Source organism: Planococcus citri, chromosome 4 (assembly GCF_950023065.1).
Source record: "Planococcus citri chromosome 4, ihPlaCitr1.1, whole genome shotgun sequence".
Classification (NCBI taxonomy): Eukaryota; Metazoa; Arthropoda; class Insecta; order Hemiptera; family Pseudococcidae; genus Planococcus; species Planococcus citri.
In genome coordinates this window covers 27,653,222-27,677,081 of record NC_088680.1, presented here as the reverse complement: position 1 = coordinate 27,677,081, position 23,860 = coordinate 27,653,222, and the positions used below count along the sequence as shown (strand labels likewise).

Here is a 23,860-nt window from a genome sequence, read left to right as displayed (position 1 = left end):
TTATGCATCATAATTAAAAGCAACAATTATTGTAATGAATTAGGCGTTTGTGCAATTAGGTATAGTGGAACACTAATTTTGTACTTGAACTATGCAGCCTGCGAATATGTTTTTTATGAATATTAATAACTCCCCAAGCCGTTGACAAAATTTCTTGAAAATGCAAATTAATTAGAACGATTTTTTAATTGAAATTTTATTACCAGCGTCTAGACTGTCTAATCGTCTTGATAATTGAAATCACCTGGTATAGGTGTCTGGTGTAGTACGAGTAGTTTTTAGCTTTTAGGAGTAGGTATAGGTATAGAACGATCTCTGTCCGTGTCTATCGTGTCTATGTGATGACTCACGCCCCCCCCCCATAGTGGCATACCCATCTATGCCCTCATAGAAAATCACTACTAGCGTCATTACCGGCGGAAAAACGTTTATCAATATTGAATTAGTTTTTTTATAAAGGTGTATCAAATGTGTAGATAAGTATACAATTGTATACAGTTTTATACATTCATAATTACAGATTTTGATAAAAAGAAAAGTACGTACTTAAATGCTCTGATAAAATTGTATAAAAAAATTTTCAGTTATTGATATTTTGCAAGAATTTTATAAATGTTTATAAAATTGTTTGAAACTGATCACATTTGTATCTGATTGTAAATAACTTTGAAAAAAAAACACATCAATTTCTGTTTCCATATTGAAAAAAAGGGAACTTCGAATTCATAAGTACCTAATAATATAGCCCAGTCAAATACCGGGAAAAAATGGGTGAACCCGGACATAATTGGGATCAAAGGTTTTTTTTTTGCGAATATTGTCTAGGATGGTGTAGTGAACAACATACTAAAAGCCCCCGCCCCTACCCCTAGAGCTAATCCCCCACAGTGAATCAAAGCCCCCCAAAATCCTTTTTTTGTCAAAAAATTACTTTTGAGTAAAATGAGGACTGATTATTTAATCTCTCCTCAAATACCTATCAAATGAGCTATCAACCAACTCCTTAGCCCCAAGGGGGGCGCTACGACCCCTCAAAGTGATGTGATTTCAATAAGTTCACATTTCATGACTTTGGGACTTGAAACCTGTGCTAATCGATCAAATAAAGCCAAACTTGGGGAATGAGATTATTTTGGGACCTAAAGTCGACCCCTAGGGTGGGGGAGGGTCAAATTCGAAAATTACAGTAAGGTCATTTTTTTGGAGGGCCATAACATGGTCCCAAATGAATGAAAATGGTCCAAAATCATATCATTGGTCAGTACTTCCATTGTGATTAACATATCCAAATTTCAGCTTCCTAGGTCATCCCCACTTCTTTAAAGGAGGAAAAAACCGAAAATAGGGATAAAATGAGGGGGTTTCCACCTTAATTCCGCCTTAAATGAGGTGGGAATGACCTAGGAAGCTGAAATTTGGATATGTTGATCACAATTGGTAGCCGCAGATTGTTGACTCACCTCAATTTTGCCTGCCTGCCGCGTTTGCTTGATTTGACTACTCCAGATTTTTTTTTAAAGGGAGGCATCTCAAAAGCCACATTCATGACACATGTCCACAAGATTTAGAAGGCCAAAACAGTCAGATTTCTGAAGAAATTTCAAAAATTTTGCGAAAAAAACTTGAAAAAGAGTTTGAAATTTTACAAAAAAACTGAAAAAATGCGTTGTTTAAAATTCCAGTCACCTGATCGATATTGTGTTCCGCAAATAAGCGTAAACATATTTGTCATGTCTCTACTTTTAAATGATAGTTCATTTAAACTTTTTTGTTGATTGCTCTTTGAGTATTTTAGGAAATAAAAGCATCAGTCTTCTCTGGGTCACCCTGTATATACGTAGGTACACCAAAAACAAAATATGTACCAGACAACTTTCAATCAATTTGCACCTTTTACAGCACAAACACTTATTGAATTAGTTTTTTATAAATGATTTTGATAAAAAGAACTAAAAAAGAGTAAGTATCTAATTTACTTTCATAAAATTGCGCATGCCTTAGAAGAAATATTATTTCTATACAAGTAACGAGTATGTGTAGTGATTCGAGTTGCATTTTTATTTACTCATTCATTTATTTATTTTATTCTATGAGCCATAATCAACGATTTGGGCTAGGTTAGAATTAAAGGTACAATGTAACATGTTTTTATTTCAAAGATTTTATTATTTTCTTGTTTAACTAAGTACATAGTTCAGTTTATACATACATACATTCAATTTACTACCTACTTCACTTGGCTCAACAACACTGCCAATGAAACAAAAAGAATTGTATTTTTCAGTTTACAGAAGATCACAAAGGTAATACTTCTTGGTTTTATAATAATACTACATAAGTGAAATTTTTTTTTTTTTTGAAAAAATCCGTCAGTTGCTTATTTTTTTCCACAATGGAGATTCCATTAGAATTTCCGAAGTCTTCGCATGATGCAAAATTGTGCTGTGCCCAGCATTAATTTTATAAACTTGCATCGGATTCTTGAAGTACTGCAAAATGAACCAGAATGAACATTTGTATCAAAACTTGATGAATAAAATCAAACACCATAAGACTAAGCGTTCTAAAAATTTTATCTACCAATTTATATGGAATAGTAGCTATAGGTATAACTAAAACATAGGTAATCCCCACTTCTGATTTTTAAAAATGTATGTACTCAAATACCTCTGATAAGCCATAAGCATCATCATCATCCAGCGTATTTTCCACGCATCTTATCAGAATGCCTGATGATTCGAGTGATACTTGAGGAATTTGGTGATTAAGTATTTCTTTGCTCACTGTAATAATTCTATCAAGCAACAGGTTCATTGAGTTTTCATTTGTCATCCCTGATGGTAGTAATGACAAACATAGTTTTTTCTTTGATTGCCAACCTTCCAGTTTTTTGATCGATTTAGTGAACTGTGAAAAAAATTGAATTACTGGTATGATCTTGCTTAATATTCAGAGAACATGATTATTTTTCAGCCATCGAATGAATGCACTCACTTCTTCTATGGGTGTAGTGGGTGAAAACATTGACACTATACTTGAGCATACATTCATTTCCAATTGTTCATTGTTGGAATACCTTTCTTTCATGTCTTCTCTGGTCTGGAGTTTTACCAGATACAATGGAGAACAATCTATCAAGTACAGATATCCTCTTTTTCCCTGCTTCTCTAATATATCAACCGCTTCTAAGGCAATATATCCACCCAAACTGTGACCAATTATACAAAACTCCTTGTCCAAGTTGAAATTTTCCAGTATGTACTGCGAGTGATATATTGAAACAGGTTGCGGAAATTATTCATGCATCGCAAGTTAATTGTAAGTTGAACTTGGTGAGAAGTTTACTTACTTTGACAAAATAATCGCGTAATTCTTTCAATGTGAAGTCTGCAACTTCGCCAAAGTGGTACTGGAAACACAGCACTTGTCCTGGTAATGTTTTGGCCAATGATTGCATCGTAACAGCTAATCCTGTTAATTTGTTTTTATGACACATGCATTATCAGATAGGATTTCTCATATTGTGAAATGTTCTCCAAAGTTTACAAATACTTAGGTATCTAGTAGTTCAAATCCATTTTTACCTTCGAATCCGGGAAAAATGAAAGTCGTTGGATATTCATTGAAAACAATTGACTTTTCAATATCGTTTTCATCGATTGGCAAGCGACGAATTGGCTTATTTGCAAGTATTTCATCCATAAAGATTTCAATTTGTGTTTTCATTTTTTTACCTATGAAGATCATGAATAATGATGATATAGTTTTTAATTTCATAATGAGTAGTTTCCTAGGCAGTTTTGTGGTTAGAAAATACGTCTTTAACGCATCTATCTAAACAAGCGCGGAAAATGACTGCCTGTTTTCCGCGCTTGTTTACAAATTCTAAATTGACAATTTTTTAAAATTTCAGCATTTATTTTCCTCTCATATGAAATTAAAATAGTATACACCACAGGATTGGATAGTAATGCGATTAACTCGTGCGATGAAAGTCGCTCAGCTTTGTCTCACTCCTCAAACTTCTCATTCGTTAATCGCATACCTTACTTTCCGCTCCTGTCACATAATATACTTAGGCTACCTACTATTACCAAATAATAGATGTATCTACTACGTGAGATGTGTTGGTAGTGCACTGAATTAAGTACCTGTTTTCAAGGAATTCTCTTTTTTTTCTTTCATTTGATGCAATTTGACAAAGGTCATTGTTTGTAGGTCTTCTGGGCTAAAAATAACATTGAATTCTGATTCAAGGATTTGTTTTAGCTCCATTCCCAAAATGGAATCCATGCCAAGTTCTGGGAAAGTCCATAATTGATTTACAGTCTTCAGGTCTTTGATACCTGTGATGTTTTTTTATAATTAGTGGGACATTTCAAAGTGTAAAGCAAGATATGTAGGTACAAAACATCTAATCTCCTATACATACATACTTTTCTTGATATCTCAGCATTGGAGTGATAAGCTCATGTATATGGTATGAGTAGGTACATACATTTTAAAGAAGTGAAATTTTACAGGAGAAGGATTTTCTTTTTTTTTTTATAGGTACTTATTGATTTATTATTCTCATGAATAGTACCTACCTCATTTTAAAGATTTCATATCATAGCCTATGTACTTACATTACACCTATCTCTGTTTAGCATAAGAATACCCTAATAATAAGTGTTTATAAAGAGGGAACATTGCAATGTTTGGAAAACATTTCAAGTTGTAACATTTCATTAAAATCAATCTGGAGGTTGTAGCTCCCTATGAAAAAATTACATCTGAGCAAAGTTGTAGAGAATTGAATTTCCAATCGCAATAGTGTCATTGTTTTTTTTTCTAGAATGCATAGTTTAAAAAAAAACTGAAATCTTACAATAAGTAGAAGTATGATACAGTAAATGTGGCCCGCACCACCGGAGTGGAGGAAGGGTAATTACTTATAGGAAGGGGACTATAGTTTACGTGAACTAACGCACCTCGGACTGGTCCAACGGTTAATCTGTCATCTGTCTAGTTTGCCAATGTACGTTCGTCATTGAGGTTGATTCGTAGGTAACTGGGAATGTTAATGGGTACCAAATTTATAGTTTATGTTAATTCGATCGGTTGTTACTTAAGGTAATATCCATTTCACGAATTTGTGGATTGTACTGTTTTATATGTTGTGGGTTGATGCATATATTAATTCGTTAATTACAAAAGGTTTCATCTGAAATAGGTATTGAAGCTAATCGTCGCGAGCTGAGTATTAGATAGGGTACCTATTTGAAGTCGTTTGGAGACAAAATTAAGTCAATCTCTTGGGATAACTCGCCTTAATTTCCCTTCTCAAGTAGGTACCTATACCTAATTGTGCGAATTCCATTTTTTTTAAAAAGAAACCCCATTTCGGATTTTAGTGTACCCAACTGAAAGTGCTACTTTTTGATCGCAGGGAATCATACAAACCCCAAAAATGCAAAAATGTCAAGATCAATTATCTTGAGTTGTGACCTTATTACTCCAAATGTGAGATGTGAGCAAAATTTACCTAATACATTGGCTACTGCGCTTATAATATCGGCGTCAGTTCGCTTTTTTTCAGCAACCACCATACTAGTTACAATGGGGTGACGAGAGCCTTTCATGAACATATTGAGTGTCTCCAAACAAGACTTAATTTTTTGTAGCCGTGTTCCACAAACTATAAATGAGGAGAATATGTTTGATAGTTTGAGAATTAAGTATTGGTTTACAGCAAACCACATCTTGTAAAATCATTTCACTTGTAATTTCAGTTCCTGCAGCCTGTTCAGTGAAGTCTGCTACTATACCAACGTCTCCGACGGCTCCCCATTGAATTACCAAAGCGGGTAGATTATCTGCATGTCTGATTTCACATATCCTTTCCATCACAGAATTGGTATAAGCGTAGTTACTCTGGTTTTGGTTACTCAAACCACAAGCGGCACTGGAAAATGCGACGAAGTATTTCAAATGCGGGCACATTTTTCTGCTTAAGTTGTCGAGATGCGTTGATATGATTGCCTTCGGCTCGTTTGTCAAACGGAAGTTTTCCTCGGTTTGTTGAACGAATGGATCATCTTTAAGGATCTACGAAGGTATTTATGGAGCATTAGTGAAATGAGCTGTTCAATCTCCGAACATCAGTACAAACTGATTTACCTACATTCCAGCGATTTGAGAGGGGTCAAAATAGTATGCTTACCACTGCGAGATTGAAAATCCCTTCTACTGGCCCTAATGTATTAGCTGTTTGAAGTAAATTCTTTACTCCTATTTCTTTTGTCACATCTCCAGTGAATATTATCACTTTTACTCCGTACGAACGCCATAATTTTATACGATACGACTGGTAACCATTTTTGATTCCTGTTCTTGAGCTTAATACAATATTGCGAGCACCTCTCAAGATCAACCAATCAGCCAGCTCCATTCCCATTCCACCTAAGCCTCCTGAAGATATCCAATAGTTAGTCGATGTGGGTTATTCTTGCACACTTTTATTAAAAAGGGAAACTTGTCAAGAGAACGAAATGGGGAATTTCCAGTGCGGGTAATATTAAATTAGCAGGGATGCATAAGATTTGTATTGATTCCAATCTTCAATCCCCCCCCCCCCTTCGCCACAAAGATGACTTACCTGCAATAACATAAGAGTTAAGTTTTGGACAAAAAACTTGAGGCTTGCATTTCTTAGGTATCAAAGTTGGTTTGCCTTCTATGTCGTTCTCCTCATCATTCATTTTTATTAGAACTTTTCCCATGTGTTTTCCAGATGCCATGAATCTAAATAAATTTAAAAGGTTTATTGATTAATTGCTTCAACTGCTCTATGCTAGAAGTAAGAGGAAATTAGCCTATAAGTACCTGAAAGCTGATTCCACTTTGTCGGCTTGGAAGATTATTCTGTGTATTGGTTTTATTACTCCTTGATCCAGAAGCTCTGTAAACTTATTTCGAATTGCGAGTGCCTGTTGCCTGTTATTCCGCATAACCAAATCTAATTGTATGCTTTGAAATGATACATTGTTGATGAAATGCTCCAAATCTAATTTAAAATTTTTGATTTGTTGTTATGTGTTTACAAGTAAGTGGGTAAATAATATTTTTAGTAAATGAAATAAACGATTGGTTCTGTAGTGGATAGGTATTTTTTTCGTACTGACCTAAAGTATGTTTGTTGAGCATGTCATATTTTCCTATTTCTATAAAATGCCCAGACGGAGCCAAGCAACGTACAGAAGCTTGCATTTTTTCCTCAACCAAACTATTCAGAACTACGTCCACTCCACGGCCATTTGTCTGCTGCATTATCAACTGCTCAAAAGATGTATCTCTCGAGTTACCAATGTGACTCTCTGGAATCTGCATGAATTTTACATGTACGATTACAATCGCTACCAGCTACAATGTAGGTACGAGTACCTACTTATCGTTTGTTTGTTTGAAAATAAACGAATTTCATACTTGAGGGAATGTTTTTCGTATAAACTGTACTTTTTCAGGTGTACCGACAGTAGTAAATATTTCACATTCGTGATGAAGACAAATGTTAATGGCCGCTTGACCAATTCCACCACTACCTGAGTGTATGAGTACTGAACATCCTTTTTGCAAATTCATCTTCAAGTAGAAAGCCATAACTACCTGCAAAGTTAAATGAGTTAAATTCTGAGAAATTCTTCGCATCCGGGAATAAAACTAACGAAAGATGAAATGAAATTGCATGAAAAAAAATTCAATGGCGTGGTCTATCTTCATATGTTTTGATTCCATCAATTTTTCAAATCGTTCAATTGTGGATTTTTCATTATGTATCATCAATTTTAATTTTAAAGCACAATCCTCCAACAATTATTCAGTCCGTGAAATACAAATATGTAATTACTGTAATGTATATGGCAGGAATGGTGGCTGCTTCTTCTAGCGTCATATGATCCGGTATTTTCCATGTCCAGTCAACGAGAGGTCGAACAACGCTTGCTAACGCTTCTTTTTCTACAATACCCATCCAGCGTGTTCCATTGCCATCTTTTCCGGAAAATTCAAAACCGTGCTGACACTATAGGGGGTTGATAAAAATTTAACAAATGAATTGAGGGCGTCTCTTATGCCAAGTATGTATAGGTAGGTATTGCTAGAGAAAAAATGTTCAACCAAATTTTTGACCGATTTGGAAAGGAAAAGTTGTAAGATAAACCCACCAAAAATAATGTTTAAAAACTAAAAGTGCTTGTTTTGCCAAGAGAATACGTTTGAAAAAATTTTCATATAAATAATCCACCTGGGATGTTTGAGGGTTGTAAGATTTCAAAGATGGCAATTCTCAATTGAAATTGCAATTTTGCTGGTTTTGAAAAGATGAGGGCCAAGGGAAGTGGAGGGATTATTGTTCCTATAGATGATGACGAAATAAAGATCACTTTTACTATAAAAACACTATATTTATTATGAGAACTGCGACGGCCGTTTCGGTACAACACGTACCATCTTCAAGGCATGAGAACAGACTGATAAATTATTACATAATATTTATCAGTCTGTTCTCATGCCTTGAAGATGGTACGTGTTGTACCGAAACGGCCGTCGCAGTTCTCATAATAAATATAGTGTTTTTATAGTAATAGTGATCTTTATTTCGTCATTATGCAAAGCACTAAAAGTGATAACCTCCTTAACACATCCTATAGATGAATTAATGTACCATACACTATCTGTGCATTTGGATATTCTTACCTCCTCTAATCGATTATAGAAAGGCAGATCTTCCGCTGAAATTCTCCCGCTTACTATCATAACGTCTCGGAAATTCAGGCTACTATAATATACATGAATGTGTTCATCTCTGTAATTGATTTGTTAAATCAAAGCGGTCACAAATTTACCCATTGAGAAAAAGCTAGGTGAGTAAAATTATAAAAAGATAATTCCATACGTGTCGAGGTTTGATTTTTCGATCCATTTGAATGAGGAGAAATTACCACGTTCTTCTTGTATACACAGTGAATTTGTTGTTTCTACTAGATTCACTGGTTCATTCTGCAAATGGCAATATGTACCCCACTGCCCATTCTTGAAAACATTTTGGCATAAATCTTTATCCAATTGATCTTTATAGAATGAGTGATCCAATGAAAAATCGATCGCTTTATCGTCCATCGTATAAATACATCTTTGGATTGAGAACAAAAATTTGTCAAGTAATATTTTGTGTGATGCAAAAATTATCAACTGTGTTACATACATTTTATACCTATGTGAAAAATATTTCCTCTTTCATTTTTCTCGAAAATTTTAAAAATTCACCTCACAATAGAATTTAAGTGAGATCGAATGGTGTATTTTTTAAATCGTACACTGAAAGAAATAAACAGTAATAGTTACATTAAAACGATGCACTCAGTGCATTAAAACGCGGTAATTTTGGTATAGAAATGAAACGCATTAATCAGTACACATTTAGAGAAGTAACTATTACACAGAAGTGCAGTAACCATTCCATCGTTTTTATTCAACAGTATTTAAAAAGTGGGGTTAGGTATTATCAATTTCAAGTTTCTCCGCACATTTAAGTGATTTTACTACAACGAATTTTTCAAGACCTAATTTCCCTACGAAAATTTTCCTACCTAACCGGGATTCGAACCTTCGACCTCTCGTTCTAACTGCCTAAACTTAACGACATGGCCATGAGTAGAATGTTTGATTCAGGCCCTCGAAGTATTTATAAGTTTTTCACTGTTTGGGAATGTTTACCACTGACGATGTACTCAGTACATCGTTTACTGTATTCAGTACATCACTACATGGTTCTGTCATATGTTTAAGGAATGTAATCATTGCTTACCATACGATGTAATTATTACCCACCAAATGATGTTTTGAGTACCATGTCTGCAGGACTGAGTCCCCAAAGAAATGTAATGAAAACATAGAAATGAATTTTGGAAGGTGATGCAATAAATCCATCCTGGCAATGTACTCATTCCATTATTTGATGCATTCTGTGATTTGAACTATGTAATCATTACATCAAAATGAGGTAATTTGAAAATTACTGTACTGTGCAGTAACCATTGCATCAATTTCGGGACTGAATACAGCGTTTTGAAAATCATTTCTTTCAGTGTAGTTATACCTACTTATAAAAACTTTGATTTTTTTGTGACAGAGTTGCAGTAAATTTTTATGTCTGATTATTTTTTTATTCTTCAAAAAAATGTCTGCAAAACGTTTGTTTTTCAATTCATTACCTACGCAGATCTGCAAAGGGTATCACAGTATTGATACGTAGGTTGAGAGGAATTCTTGTTAATGTTTCTTATACATATGTACCTACTAATCAACTTTTTAACTTTAAAAAACTAGCTCATTGCTTCTTGTCCTCCTGCGAACTCTTTAATATGCAACCACGCATCCAACAATGTAATATGGTTACTTATTTACCCGTTTAAGGAAACCAAACCCCAATGGTACCACTCACCTCAGATCCATTCCCTTTTCTTCTTTTCTTAATGTATTGAAGAATCCTAGTATTCCATTTTTAGGATCTTTTTCAGCATAAATGATCAATTTTTCGTTCCTTTCCGAGTCAATAGTTGCTAGTTTACTTTGAATATTTGATACCCAAGTGTACGAGTCACTCTGTACTTTAACAGTTTTGTAAGATGATTCATTTTTCACCGACTGTTAACAAATCAACAATCAGGGAATTGAATCATTAGCTTAGCTCAAGATATTCAGTTCAAATTTACCTACTTAAAATTACCAATTTATTGCTTCTTTTCGTACCTTACCTAAACCTAATATACGTACTTTATTTAAGAGGAGCATTCTCTCCGTAGCGTTGATCTTACGACTGAAGCAAACGTTAAATCCCAATTTTTCGTATGAGTTGATGTCCTTGGTGACAGGTTCTTTCGTGATAATAAATCCATTATCTTTTAATGCTTGACGTACATTTTCAAGTATCTGAGAGAAGAAGTAAGCAGCTGCCTATTATTAAATTAAATTAAGTTCCTAATTTCCAGCATACATACGTCAATTTTGTTGCTTATATTTGATGAAGCGATCAACAAGCAGCTTTTATCATTAGGCAATTTTTCATTCGTTACGGTAATTTCATTTGGCAATTGAATGTCGGCCATTTGATCAGAGCTCATTGAAATTGTTACGTTGGGCTTGAAAATTGACAAAAATATCATGTTGCATTTACCATATAGGTTGCCAAAAATATGACAGCGAACCGTCTGTACTTGAAAGGGAACCTTTCAGGTACTCAGTAGTCGATTTTGCTCATTTTTCTACCAGAGCTTGGTGACTCATTGAGTAGATGAGTACCTACTTAGAGATATTTCACGAAATGTCCCAAAATCCAAAAATTAATACCTACTTGAGCTAGGAATTTTCTTTTCAGGTCATATTTCAACTACGAACGCGTTTTGGGAGCCTCTTTTGACATGAGTGAGACAAAATGTATTTTTAATGCTTTTTTGTCAAAAAATTGGCTGAAAGAGCAGCTGCAACCCTAAAGATCTCTTAGGCATTTAAGAGATATTAGGATAACTCGCGGAAGAGAAATGTTGGAGTTTTTGGTGAAATTTAGTAGAGACCTACATTTTAGTTGAGTCACTCGGAAAAATTTCTACTCCGGAGGTGTCCCCGGAGGAGAGATATGATCCGCAAAGAGGAGGCATTTTTGAAGTCATAGTTTTTTCGCTGTAGCCTCTACCCAACCTGTTTTGGGGAAAATAACCTAGATCCGAAAAAATCCAGGACTTTTTTTTAGGGTTTTACTACGGTTACGACGCAATTTTTGGTCAATTTTAGATGATTCACAATCTCACACAACCCTCAATTTTATATTTGAGCCGTTGAAATTTTTTCAGCAGCCTCTTTATGCGCTTCCATGCTCTAGTAAAGAATGAGCAAGAGACTGAGGACTTTATTTTAAAAAGTTGTATCTACCTGAATCATCGGTAAACTATTCAGTGAATTCCAGATTATAGACGACATAGTTTCGATTTTAAAATCGTGGTCATGGCTAAGTAATTCGTAGGTTTTTACTTGAATTTCCAATGTGTTTGTGAGTGCAATGTAGGTGCACGTGTGGACTGCCAAATTTAATTCCATTTCCTTGTGAAAATAACTTTCTATATAATTCATGATCTACATATTATATGTACCTAAGCAAATTATCTAGTTTGATCACACTTAATTTCCAACCTCGTCGTTGATATAGGGTAAAAATTGATATTTTTGCAGAACTGGTTCAGCTAGATTTTTTTGACGAGTAATAGTTTTACAACTCCACCCAATCATTTGAATACCTCCGGAACACACTAGACGATGTTTCGGAAAAAAATGAACAGGCAACTCTGCGGTACACATTTGACATTGGAGTAGGCATAGATATTTTGTAGATGAAAATGTTATTAGAAAAGTAATGATAGTACAACACTTACTAGGCTTGTCTTTGTCTAGTAACTCTATTTGTTGGAAATGTTTCTCGAAGTCGATAACGATTTTACGTACAAACGTTGGTATGAGAAGTTCACGAGTATCAAGACGCAGTATTTGTATTTGAGCCATGTTATCCATATAAACCGGAAAGTTATCATTCCAAAATATCTCGCCATAAGTGCCTGAAATATGAATTGAATATGAACTAGACTCGTAAGTATATGGGTAGGATGAAACATTACACTCGGTATACCTACCTTCATAATTCACTCCAGCAACCTGTTTGAATAACCCTTTATAATGGTATCCTCGTAACCTTAATTCTTTGTAAAAATCATTAGTACTCAAGTTTAGCTCATCAGAATTTAAATCAGTATTGTGAACGGGTACGTTTAATGTTTCTTTATCAGCATTCTCGAGAATTCTTACTGTCCCTGAAGCTAGAATTTGGCCGTTCTCCGTTACATTAAAGTGTTTATTACCGGCGGTAATTGTTACCAGTAATTTCAGCACACCTGAAATTAAGCATTTCATTGCATTAGATGCTCTGTGCTGTACATTTCGCGCTATCTATTGCAGTTGATATGTGAAATGGTCTGCTGAACCTTTCTGAGGAACAATTGTCGCTTGTTCAAAACGAATGTTCTCAAAAACTACTGGTGCCCTCGTATTTTTCTTTTTTCTTATTTGAGTTACAGTTTCCACGACTAACCACTGCAATGCATTTAGAAAAATTATTTATGACATTCGAAACATTCGGAGAGCTTGTCAGACGAGTAGAGTACAAAGTTACAAACCAAGTAACCTAAACCGGGATATAAATTCCTTCCATCTATAACGTGGTCTTTTACAAATTTGTATTCATCATCCATTGTTCTAATGTTGAATTCTCGCTCGGTACACAAATCATTTTTGAGTTTTCCAATTGACCATTGTTCATCATGCTGCCATTTAATTAGCGAAGAAATTGTTGGAGTTGCTCTACTAACTGGAAATTCCACAGGTGGATATAACACACTCAAGTTTGGAACACATCCAGCCTCGTACATTCTATAAGTAGGTAACATACGAGTAAACTGAATAATAATTTTTTTATTTTTTTCATGTTTTTTCAAAGCTAAAAAAAATGTGAGCGGTTCAAAAATTTTCCTAACGAAGGAATTCCTACAAATCACGACGATTCACCATGAATTTTTGAACAGCTCTCCTGAGAGGAGAGATGGCTAGGGGATTATGGGTGTCAACACACAGCAGCACATATTATGAAGCCCCAAAAGGATCGCATTTATTTTCCTCTTTTCAATCTTTCCTCCGTAACTCCCATTGTCCCTTTTCAAAATTCATTTCTCCAGCCATCCCCTCCCAAATATGTAGTACCTCAATACTACAAGAACTGGATCACAACAAAGTGATTTACACCATTCTGAACCTTCAAAGCGAAAGTGGGGGTTTTTCGTTTCTACAGCTCTCAAAGTTCTCTCCAACACCTTGGGAAGGGCAGCAGCACAAACGAAATGATTTTCAGCGCCAACCTACACAAACTTAGCAAAAACGATTGACACCATTCCCAACAATTCAGGTGGAAGTGCCCCCGCCCTTTTAAAAATAGTTCTCTCAAATATACCGGGACGAGGATCAGCGGAAAATGCGAATGTCGTAAATATTTGGTCAATCGGATCGGGCGGGGGCGAAAAAAAACACTTCAGTAGGCAAGTTGGATTTCTTTCTTATTTATGTATAAATGTACTCACCGGCCTAACGAGTTAAAAAAAAACTCAACTCCGTTTTCGTGGTTTTTGAGTGTTAGTGGTATATTTGTCACCGTTTTGGGTAACGAACGTTTTAGTACAGCTTGTAATAAACCGTGGGGAGCTATTTCTATAGTTATGGCGTTGCCAGGTATATGACGACAACCCTCTTCAAAGAATACTGGGTTCAGTAAATTATTTGTGTGGTAATCAGCCGAAGAATATTTTACTTGATCCATCTCCCATTCGTATTCTGGAGCTGATGTACATATCCATTTTTCTGAACGAAGTTTCGGTTCGAGTATAACCTGATGATTAGATTTAGATAGGTATCAGTGGCAGGATTTAGAATATTTCTAGATACATCAGCATCACAATTTTGGAAATAAAATCTCCGAAGTTTCTTAATATTAATATCGGTTCACACCCAAAATCCCGAATCCGATATCCCGAATGGATATTTCCCGACGAATAAGATATTTCCCGAATACTATTTTCCCGAATCCGTTTTCCCGAGGCCCAAAATCCCGAACCCAAAATCCCGAATGACCACTTTCCCGAATGTCTTTATCCCGAATTTTAAAATCCCGAATATATTAATTTTCTATGGAAAATGTGTTTACCACGGTCATGCATGTAATACTCGAAATGAAGGTATCACAAATGGTAATAGACGGGTATGTCTACCACCGCTCAAAGCCAGATCAGAGTAACAATAGAATATATTGGGATTGCTGCTTACGTTAGTCCGATCAAAACAATGTAGAGCTCGATGTATCACCAACTTCTTTGACGAAGGCAGAAATATAGTTGAAGCATATGTTTCCAAACATGCACCAAAGTCCAAAAAAATATTGATACGAAATTCATGGTACTTAGTACAGTTTGGAAACGTAGAAATGATACAAATTGGCTGTTTTTTTGATATGTTATAGCCAAGACTCTTGGACACAATATATCAAAATATCAGCCATTTTGGGCTGCGACTTCATGCTAGATAGCGTTGCAACCTCCGAAACCTTGAAAATGGACTTAGTGCAGTTTGGAAACATGCTTCAGTTGTATTAAAAGGACCTGAGCAATCTGTCCACATGCACCTCAGAACTTTGGCTCATAACATTGTTCTTTGAAATTTTTTGTCATACTCATACCACAACATACAGTATTTTTGAATTTAAAAAATTCAATTTTTTAAAAGAAAATTTTTTCGGGATTCGGGAAACAAAGGATTCGGGATTACGGCATTTGGGAAAACGACTTCGGGATAATGGTATTCGGGAAATATCCCATTCGGGAAATGTCCATTCGGGATTTCGGATTCGGGAAAATGACCGTGAATCATTAATATCATAATCTTACTTCGTTTCGTAACAATGTTAATAGTTTCTGGCTCAGTGGAGTAATATAGCGGCTATGGTATGCGATGTTGGATGTATTCACTGGTCGTACAAATATGTCCTTTTCTTTTAAAGCTTCGATAAATCGTTCCATGTTTGGTGTAGGACCAGATATGGTGCAGCTTGTCGGACCATTGTGGCAAGCAATATCGATTTCAGTGGTGATTAGTTCCTTCAGGGTTTCGTAACCTACCCCTAAATGACACATAGGTATGTGGGTTTACTTTTTTGTTCTGTTTTGCTGGTCTTAACTTTAATTTCGGGAAACACTGAACTTGGTAGGTACCTCAGAGTTCTTCTGTCCCCTTTTAAAGAAAAAAGCTCCCTGGTTTTCTAAGCTAACTATTTTTGTTTCCTAGTAACCATGAAGCCCTCAGCAACGTTGGAAAAAAAATTTTAAAAATGGAATAAGTAATATAAATTCGGTTTCTTAAAATACTCAGTTGAATGGCATTTTTGTATCGCAAACAATTCAGTTGACTTTTTGTAGGTACATATAAGCACTACTTGGATCTAAAATGTAGGAAAATGCGCATTTTTGGATTTTAAGTTTCAAGTACAAGACGGTGAAGTAAAGCTTCGTAAAATTTTCAAAATGGTTTGGGCGTAAAAAATTATTCTAAAGGAACCTTTGCTGCCCATGATCTATAAACTGAGTTAAAATTTCGCGATACTTTCAAATTATCGACGAAAATGTTTTTTGAACAATTCTGAAGAAACTTGAGCAATTGAGTCGATATGTATCTATTAATTTTAGGGGTTTTTGAAAAAGTACATAAAAATGGTAGTCTTTCAAAATGAGTTAAAATTTTGTGTGGAATATAAATACATATTTTGACAATTTTTTTGAGAATTTCTAAATATTTTGGAGCTCAAAATTGGGTCATTTGAAAAAGTTTCATGCAACCTATGTATTAAAATGTGTTAATAAAGAATTAGGAGAATTCAAATTTTTCAACAAAAATGTTTTTACGCATTTTTGAAGAATTTTTGAGCTAAAATTGGGTTATTATTTTTTAGAATTTTTGAAAAAGTGTGGAAATTTACATTTTTTTTTTTTTTGAATATCCTAGAAGAATTTAATCCAATTTTCTTTGTGGGGGGGGGGGATAGCCACACCGGTACCCGGTTGGCAAATGGGTGTTCTTTGGACGGTTAGTATAAGTTTCAATGTGTGCGTCAATATGACTACCGACTACCTAAATGTGACTGCTAAAACGAAACTAATGTAACTTGATCAATTTTGATTATTTTTATCCCAAAAATCTCAGCTAATTTTTACGCTTAACTCACCAACAGCAGCCATCGTGCCATGAATCAATTCGGTTTGTACTGAGACCAAACCACGGTAATAAGCTGCAAGAATCATTTGCTCAGCTGTAAAACATCCATCAGCATATGCACAACCCAATTCACCCACTGAATGACCTATTATTCCATCAGGCCGTATTCCAATCGCTTGTAAAACATCAACCAAAGCTATCTGTTGATCAAATTATTTCGTTATTACCTCATTCAAAGTTTTGTGGGATGAAAAATGCTGATGTCGGACACATGAGTAGGGAGGACATACCTGAACAGCAGCTATCCCTACGAACGAATTTAAAATATTGTCGAATATTTTAGGATCGTCGTCTGTGATTATTTTGATCAAATCTATTTGTTTTGATTGCAATGTCTGATGACTTTTTCGAATCGATTCGGCAAATATAGGTATGCTCATCAATGATTTCGCCATTCCGGACCATTGGGAACCCATACCCGCGAAGACAAACCATATAGGCCGTTTATCCCCTGAAAACAGCTGAACAGTGCCAATTTATTTAAAACGCGACCATTACTCTTTGTATTTGTAAGCAAATATTTATTTTAATTGATTGAGAATCAATTCCGTATCCAAGTGTAACGCTTTCAGCAGTTCAATTAAGATTTTTCATTCGCTGAAAAATCATTATCTATTGTAGGTATCTTACAATCCTAGTACCTGATTTTTGTAACTTTGATTCTATGCTTAACCTTTTGAAGGAACGAGGCCACTCAGAATTCAGTCCACCAGCGAGTAATTACATATGTTACCTATACCAATACAACTGCATTATTTTCTTACCGTTTTAGATTTTACATGATCTTTGTTCTCATGCAAAATGATATATCCTCTTTGAAGATGACCGCTTATATCATCGCTAAAAATTCCATGTAACAGGGCCACATATTCTCTATCCTGGTAATTTTTTTCAATCTGTCGAAGGAGTAATTTAATAAACATTCATTTTGAGTAGGTATTTTTTTCTTTTTATCAAAAAATTTCTACGTTACATCGTTGAAAATACAATCGATAGCTTCTTCGGTGCGTCCAGAAACGGTCAGCATTTTTGGTATATCTTCACTTGTAGATTTAGTAGGCTGTTTAATTTTATCGTGAGGCGCCAATAGCAGATGAACGTTTGCGCCACCGATTCCGAAAGAATTTAAAGCAAAATATTTTCCTTCTAGGGGTGTTGGCTCTGTAACAAGCTTGAAAATGGAAATAAAGTTCACAAAACTGTTGAAAAAGAATCGAACTCCGTAAAAAGAAGTTATTGTAGATTCAGATTTTGATTGTTTTCTATAAAGAGTTTCAAAATAGTTGGATTGGAGCACTCTCTTCAAAATTAATCGACTCGGCTAAAGAGTTGATTCATTTTCAAGTGGCACATACATATTTATGTAATGTAGGTAGGTAGAGGTACCTGTAGCTGGCCATTGAGTAAACCCTTAACGTTTGGATTCGGGCTCGTGAAATGCTCATTTGGCGGAATAATTCCACTTTCGAAAGCCACAATTAATTTAGCAACACCGCATAATGCAGCAACGGACTCTGTATGGCCTATATTCGATTTAACCGATCCGAGTTTCAGTGGAGTCTCGCGTCCTTGACAAAAAAATTCGGCAATCGATGTGCCTTCTACAACATCTCCTACCTGAAGAAAAAATAAATTATGTACATTCAATTAATACATTAGTGTTGAACTGAAATTTTCTTCTCAATTTTTGTGGAATTTTTGAATTTTGCATATCTATGTAGGTATACCTAACAAAAATCAAAAATTTATCAAACTATAGCGTAAAATGCTGAAATTTAGTTTGAAGTTGAAGTTAATGTCTTCGTAACACTTTCAATCCCTTTTGGCACTTATTCTTTGAATCAGTTTGCGCAGATTTAAATCCAACATTTTCTCCAGCAATAATTATTTTTGAACAAAAAAAAAACAGAAAGAACAAAAAAGGAAAAATTCTTCAAACGAGTAGGTATAAAAAGGCTTGAATTCGTTTTGTACCGTGCTTTGAACTTTCGGAGCGAAATAAGTAATGGTTTTAAGGTGTTTTGGAGCCTCCTGCATATTTTTAGAGTATCACAGTTTTTGGAAATTTCAGCACCTACAAATTTTCTAAAATGCGCGTTGCTGATTCTTGTCCAAAGTCCAAAGTTTAAATTTCATTTCGATCCCATTTATTGCGACATTTTTCTTTTTTGTTGAAAACTGCAGAGTTCAAAAATCCGAAATCCGCTGAAAGTTTTGAGATGTTGACCAAATTTGAAATTTTAAAAATACGCCAAAAATCGAGAAATTAATTTTAGCAAGGTCGTTGTCGTCTATTTCCATGAAAAACGCTAAAATTTCATTTTCAGCGTTTCGACTAGAACAATTATGTGTTGGTTCTTTATTTACCTATGTTAGAAATATGCATAATCGCAAGGTCAGTAAATTTATGGGGTATGTTTATGACGTAGGACGAGTCCAATTAGAGATTATGCGCAATAATGCGCGAATATTATCAAATTTTCGGGAACATTCTCAATTTTCATGCGCGCATTTCAACATTTTTACTTATATATTTTATAAGTGTCACTTTTACCGAAATTTTTGTTGTTAGTACATATTAGTATATCTACCTGTGTTCCTGTACCATGCGCTTCTATGTACGAGATGGAGCTGGGGTCGATGTTGATCATTTTGTAAAAGTCTTCGTAAAGCTGTTTTTGTTGACTGATTGAAGGATGCAACATACCTTCTGCTTTGAAACCGTCACAATTAGTTGTCGAATGAATGATTTCGGCATAAATCCTTTTGGCATATTTTCTTTTTTGAATAAACATGGAGACTACAGCTTCGCTTTTAATGTATCCACCAGCTGCAATTGCACCATTGATCGAATGGTGTTACGAGTGCGTACGTATTTTTTGAGTTGACCGCGAAAGTTCTAAAAACCTACCTCGCGCATCGAAAGGTGAAGAAATCTCTGTAGAGTGAATAAGTGATGTCGTAGCGTTTTTGTCGTACTCGATAAAACAGAAATTTGCCGAACACACGATTGCTCCTTCACATTGTTCAGTTTGAATGTGCCTAATGGCCGTGTCTAAAGCATAACCAGATGACGAACACGACGTATTCACATTACAACTAGGTCCTGTTACAGAATATAGGTAAAAATTTAATGGTGCTGTTTGTGTGAAAAAAAAGTATCGCCAAGTACTTCATACTACCTCGTAGATCGAACGCATGTGATATTTTGTTGGCACACATGAAATGACCCGTGCCAAGGACACCGATGTATTTTTCGGAAGTCGTCTGAAAAGCCGGATCACCATTGGTACTACCTTCCCATATTGCACTAACAACTGCTATACGTTTACCTTTTATTTTTTGTAAATTGTAACCTTTGGCAATGAAATTTCAAAACTTTATTTATCATTTTCATCACTTGAATAAAATAATTATACCTATTTGCTATTAATAAAATAGGACTTATTGACTCACCTGCGTCCAATATAGCTTCAAATGTTTTTTCAAGCAGAATTCTCAGACTGATAATCGTTCCTTCTGCTTGTTCGCGATTTGCGTGAAAAAAAGCATGATCAAAACGATCGATTGATTTCACCACACCTCTGATTGTAGCTGTTTATCAAGATACATAAATTGTGATTTCAAATGAAAGGTTTATTCTACCAATTTTCAAATAGGTGTATAGGTAAACTATATTATAAAGGCTTGCATGCTTTAGAACGAACTAAAACCGCCTCCATCGACCCAGCGAATTAGAGCATGAAGTAAATTTTAGGTATAGCTTTGATATGAGGAAATATGCCTTCATCACGTAAGGGATGATTAATAAAAGCATCGCCGTAGTGATGAGTATAAGAAGCATCGCCGTAGCGAGGATTAAAATAACAACTCCCAAAGACTGCGCAAGTCTGGTAATGTGAGAACTTCTTCTAATACATTTTGATGACAATTCAATGTCATCAATAGCCGCGCATCGAACGATGCACCTACGACTATAAATTGAGCAACACAGCCACGAGCCGAACTAGTTGCAGTTGTTGTATTTTCGGGCAAGTTGCATGCCCAATTAAGCTGCATCTCCTACTCGGTGGTCGCAAGACTACCGAGTAGTCACATCTAACATGATTTGAATTTAATTAGATCTCGTATTCGGCGAACGCGCGAGCCGGTTCTTGGTCTCAAAGTGTATTTATGTAAGTTAGAAGCGGATGAGTTCCCTCTACAAGGACACTCATCTCCTATTTTTTCCGATCTCGCCCACTTCTATAGTGGTTAATATTATTTCGCTCCGTGATTAAAATTATCGATCGTAATTCTTCACGTTCTCTATTGGGTATGTTTCCCATCCTGCCGGCCATCGGAACATACTTCTCGTCTGGAAAAGCACCCTCAGTAAAAACAACCAACCCCTGCCGACCATGTCTAGTATTAGGGACATACCGAAGAGGCAGGAAATATGGACAGTTTGTGAACCTGGTGAGAAAGTCACCTGCATTAATAACACATTTTCTAGGAAATGTGTACAGTTTCAATGGGTAAGCAATTACCACCCTCATTATCTATTAACGAATATTAATTATTACATAATATGCCAACTCGAGTCTAAGGTAGTAAAATCATTTTATACTCGATTAACCGATAGAATATGTATCTTTAATCATGTTTCCGAGCAACAATAAATCATATTATCTTGTATGTATGCTTTTGATTGGTGATTGGAAATTATTTCTGTGAAAAGTGAGTAGTATGACTGAGACCTCTCCGATATATTGAGCTAACCTGGCGAGGCAAATATTCACTACCTTAGGGAATATTTCTAAACTTCAGTACGTAGGTAGAAATTCTGATAAAATCTATCTATCTCATTCACTCTTAATCTCACTATATCATATTGGCGCCTAACTTCCGCGTAATTCTCATGAAAATTGTAAAATTTTCAATCCGACTTACTAAAAAACCCACCCTTGAAAATTCAAAATTTTCAAAATCGTCAAACTTTTCAATTTTTTTTAAATTTTGTCAAACTCGAATTCCAAATGGTTCTCCTAAAGAACACAATTCGAGTGAAAAAACCATAATTCCAAAATATTCAATGTCAAAAATTCTAGACTCTTTGACAGAATTTTTTTTTCAAAACATGATTTCCCAAGATATGTTGCATGTCAAAATTGACTAATCACTTAGTCTGGCGCCTGACGTGGATGAACCTCTCTAGAAAAACTCATACATGCCACGTATCTTCGAAAATTCATAAACTAAAAAATTTAAATTTACCAAAAAATTAATTTTTGAACTTTCTTGAATCCAAAAAGCTCAAAAAACGAGCATAATTCAAGCTAAAAATTACGTTTTGAATTAATCTAAATTATAACCTTCCAAAATTTTTGATTTTTTTTTGATTTTTTTTCCATTTTGATTTTTTTTTTAAATTCTTATACCCCATCAAAATTGCGTTTTTTACCTCAAAGTCTCGTAGGTAGATATGCAGGCAAAATTATAGCTCATATTTCAGTAAGAAAAGTCTCAGTGAGTACAGCTTACTAACACTATACTAGAATAATGTAGTATATTTAGAATGTACATAAAATGAATTTTTTCAAACACTCTTTCGTGTATAAATTGCGAATAGGGGCAGGAAAAAATTCTAAAATACTATTCGATTCATAATTCTTAGAAATACAAGTCCGAGTCAAAATAATTTAATTTTGTTAAAAAATTAAACTTACGTAAAATTTTGGCTTCGTAAAAAATTAATCTCTGACTTACATGATGGGTAGGGGATCGCAGCTATATTGTGCCAATCGAGAAAAAACTCCTCATGAGCAAGGTGTAAAACCTGACTAGCCTCAAGGGAGATAATTATCTCGAAAATCACGGTAGAATTGTGGTACCCTGGTTACTGTGTATTTTCAGAGCAAAATAAAATTTTGATAATACAAAAATTGCTAGTCTCTCACTTACGTGGTGAGTAGGGGATCGCAGCTATACTGTGCCAATTGAGAAAAAACTCCTTAATGAGCAAGGCAAAAGCCTGACTAGCCTCAAAGGAGATAATTATCTCAAGAATCACAGTAGAATTGTGCTACCTTATTCATCATGTACTTTTGGAAAATTCCAAAATATAAAATTCTGAAATATTTGACTCATGATCTGTACTCTCATGACCTTTCGTGAAAATCATTTTACTCACAGAGAATCATGGGACTCCCCGTGAGCGATTGGTAAGCTTGTCTCCTAAAGTGAGTAATTTATCATCATGAAAGTCCATGCTTAATACAGATCAGAGTTGGATAATTTAATCAATTTTCTTGTGGTATAGTTTGCAATAATATGGACTCTCATGAAAATCATTTAACTCACAGAGAATCATGGGACTCCCCGTGAGCGATTGGTAAGCTTGTCTCCTAAAGTGAGTTCTTTATCATCATGAGAATCTTTCGTTTTTCCTTCATTGGAAAAACTAGAAAATTGCCCACAAATACCGAATACATGAAATGCTTAAATTTTCACTAAATAATGTAAAAATTTGAAAAACGTCTATAAATTAGAACAAAAATAGAACAAATTTTTTCAAACACTCTCAAATGCAAAAATTTAGAATAGGAACTAGGAAAAAATTCTAATAATACCATTTTTGACTCGCGATTCTTAACAGTACAAGTCCGAATCGAAATAGTTTAAATACTTTTAAAATCAGTTCAATTGCTTCTTAACCTAGCTAACCTCTTTGTGGTGTATTTTCGGACATTTCTGTGAAAATTACGAAGATGAAAATCTGAAAATACAACACAAACAAGGCAGAAATTCTTCCGAGGTTAATTTTGTTCCAAATGGAACAGATTACCCATCTGATGAATTCGGACCTAAAATCAGGGCAAAATTGCCGTTTTTTGTCAAGTTCGAAGATGAAAATCGGACAATTTGACAG

General features: G+C 35.0%; 1 protein-coding gene across 1 annotated transcript in view; it reads right to left on the bottom strand.

Moving 5' to 3' along the window:
* Nucleotides 1–2,310: 2,310 nt before the first annotated feature.
* The window catches only part of LOC135845632 (fatty acid synthase-like), a 38,841-nt gene continuing 17,291 nt past the window's right edge, over nucleotides 2,311–23,860 (bottom strand). The window contains exons 2-37 of the mRNA XM_065364330.1: nucleotides 20,407–20,544; nucleotides 20,133–20,306; nucleotides 19,862–20,056; nucleotides 19,542–19,780; nucleotides 18,337–18,567; nucleotides 17,924–18,121; nucleotides 17,715–17,846; nucleotides 17,181–17,411; nucleotides 16,901–17,090; nucleotides 15,570–15,802; nucleotides 14,214–14,518; nucleotides 13,260–13,512; nucleotides 13,068–13,176; nucleotides 12,720–12,977; nucleotides 12,465–12,644; nucleotides 12,226–12,377; nucleotides 11,968–12,135; nucleotides 11,040–11,180; nucleotides 10,816–10,971; nucleotides 10,484–10,686; nucleotides 8,936–9,172; nucleotides 8,737–8,845; nucleotides 7,889–8,062; nucleotides 7,468–7,647; nucleotides 7,167–7,365; nucleotides 6,868–7,048; nucleotides 6,641–6,786; nucleotides 6,206–6,453; nucleotides 5,763–6,090; nucleotides 5,528–5,680; nucleotides 4,152–4,346; nucleotides 3,585–3,734; nucleotides 3,350–3,471; nucleotides 2,995–3,261; nucleotides 2,668–2,907; nucleotides 2,311–2,489 (exon numbers count right to left, since the gene is read on the bottom strand). Coding sequence (XP_065220402.1) covers nucleotides 2,370–2,489; nucleotides 2,668–2,907; nucleotides 2,995–3,261; nucleotides 3,350–3,471; nucleotides 3,585–3,734; nucleotides 4,152–4,346; nucleotides 5,528–5,680; nucleotides 5,763–6,090; nucleotides 6,206–6,453; nucleotides 6,641–6,786; nucleotides 6,868–7,048; nucleotides 7,167–7,365; nucleotides 7,468–7,647; nucleotides 7,889–8,062; nucleotides 8,737–8,845; nucleotides 8,936–9,172; nucleotides 10,484–10,686; nucleotides 10,816–10,971; nucleotides 11,040–11,180; nucleotides 11,968–12,135; nucleotides 12,226–12,377; nucleotides 12,465–12,644; nucleotides 12,720–12,977; nucleotides 13,068–13,176; nucleotides 13,260–13,512; nucleotides 14,214–14,518; nucleotides 15,570–15,802; nucleotides 16,901–17,090; nucleotides 17,181–17,411; nucleotides 17,715–17,846; nucleotides 17,924–18,121; nucleotides 18,337–18,567; nucleotides 19,542–19,780; nucleotides 19,862–20,056; nucleotides 20,133–20,306; nucleotides 20,407–20,544 — 6,935 coding nt within the window. The 3' untranslated portion in view covers nucleotides 2,311–2,369. The remainder of the gene's footprint in view (nucleotides 2,490–2,667; nucleotides 2,908–2,994; nucleotides 3,262–3,349; nucleotides 3,472–3,584; nucleotides 3,735–4,151; nucleotides 4,347–5,527; nucleotides 5,681–5,762; nucleotides 6,091–6,205; nucleotides 6,454–6,640; nucleotides 6,787–6,867; nucleotides 7,049–7,166; nucleotides 7,366–7,467; nucleotides 7,648–7,888; nucleotides 8,063–8,736; nucleotides 8,846–8,935; nucleotides 9,173–10,483; nucleotides 10,687–10,815; nucleotides 10,972–11,039; nucleotides 11,181–11,967; nucleotides 12,136–12,225; nucleotides 12,378–12,464; nucleotides 12,645–12,719; nucleotides 12,978–13,067; nucleotides 13,177–13,259; nucleotides 13,513–14,213; nucleotides 14,519–15,569; nucleotides 15,803–16,900; nucleotides 17,091–17,180; nucleotides 17,412–17,714; nucleotides 17,847–17,923; nucleotides 18,122–18,336; nucleotides 18,568–19,541; nucleotides 19,781–19,861; nucleotides 20,057–20,132; nucleotides 20,307–20,406; nucleotides 20,545–23,860) is intronic.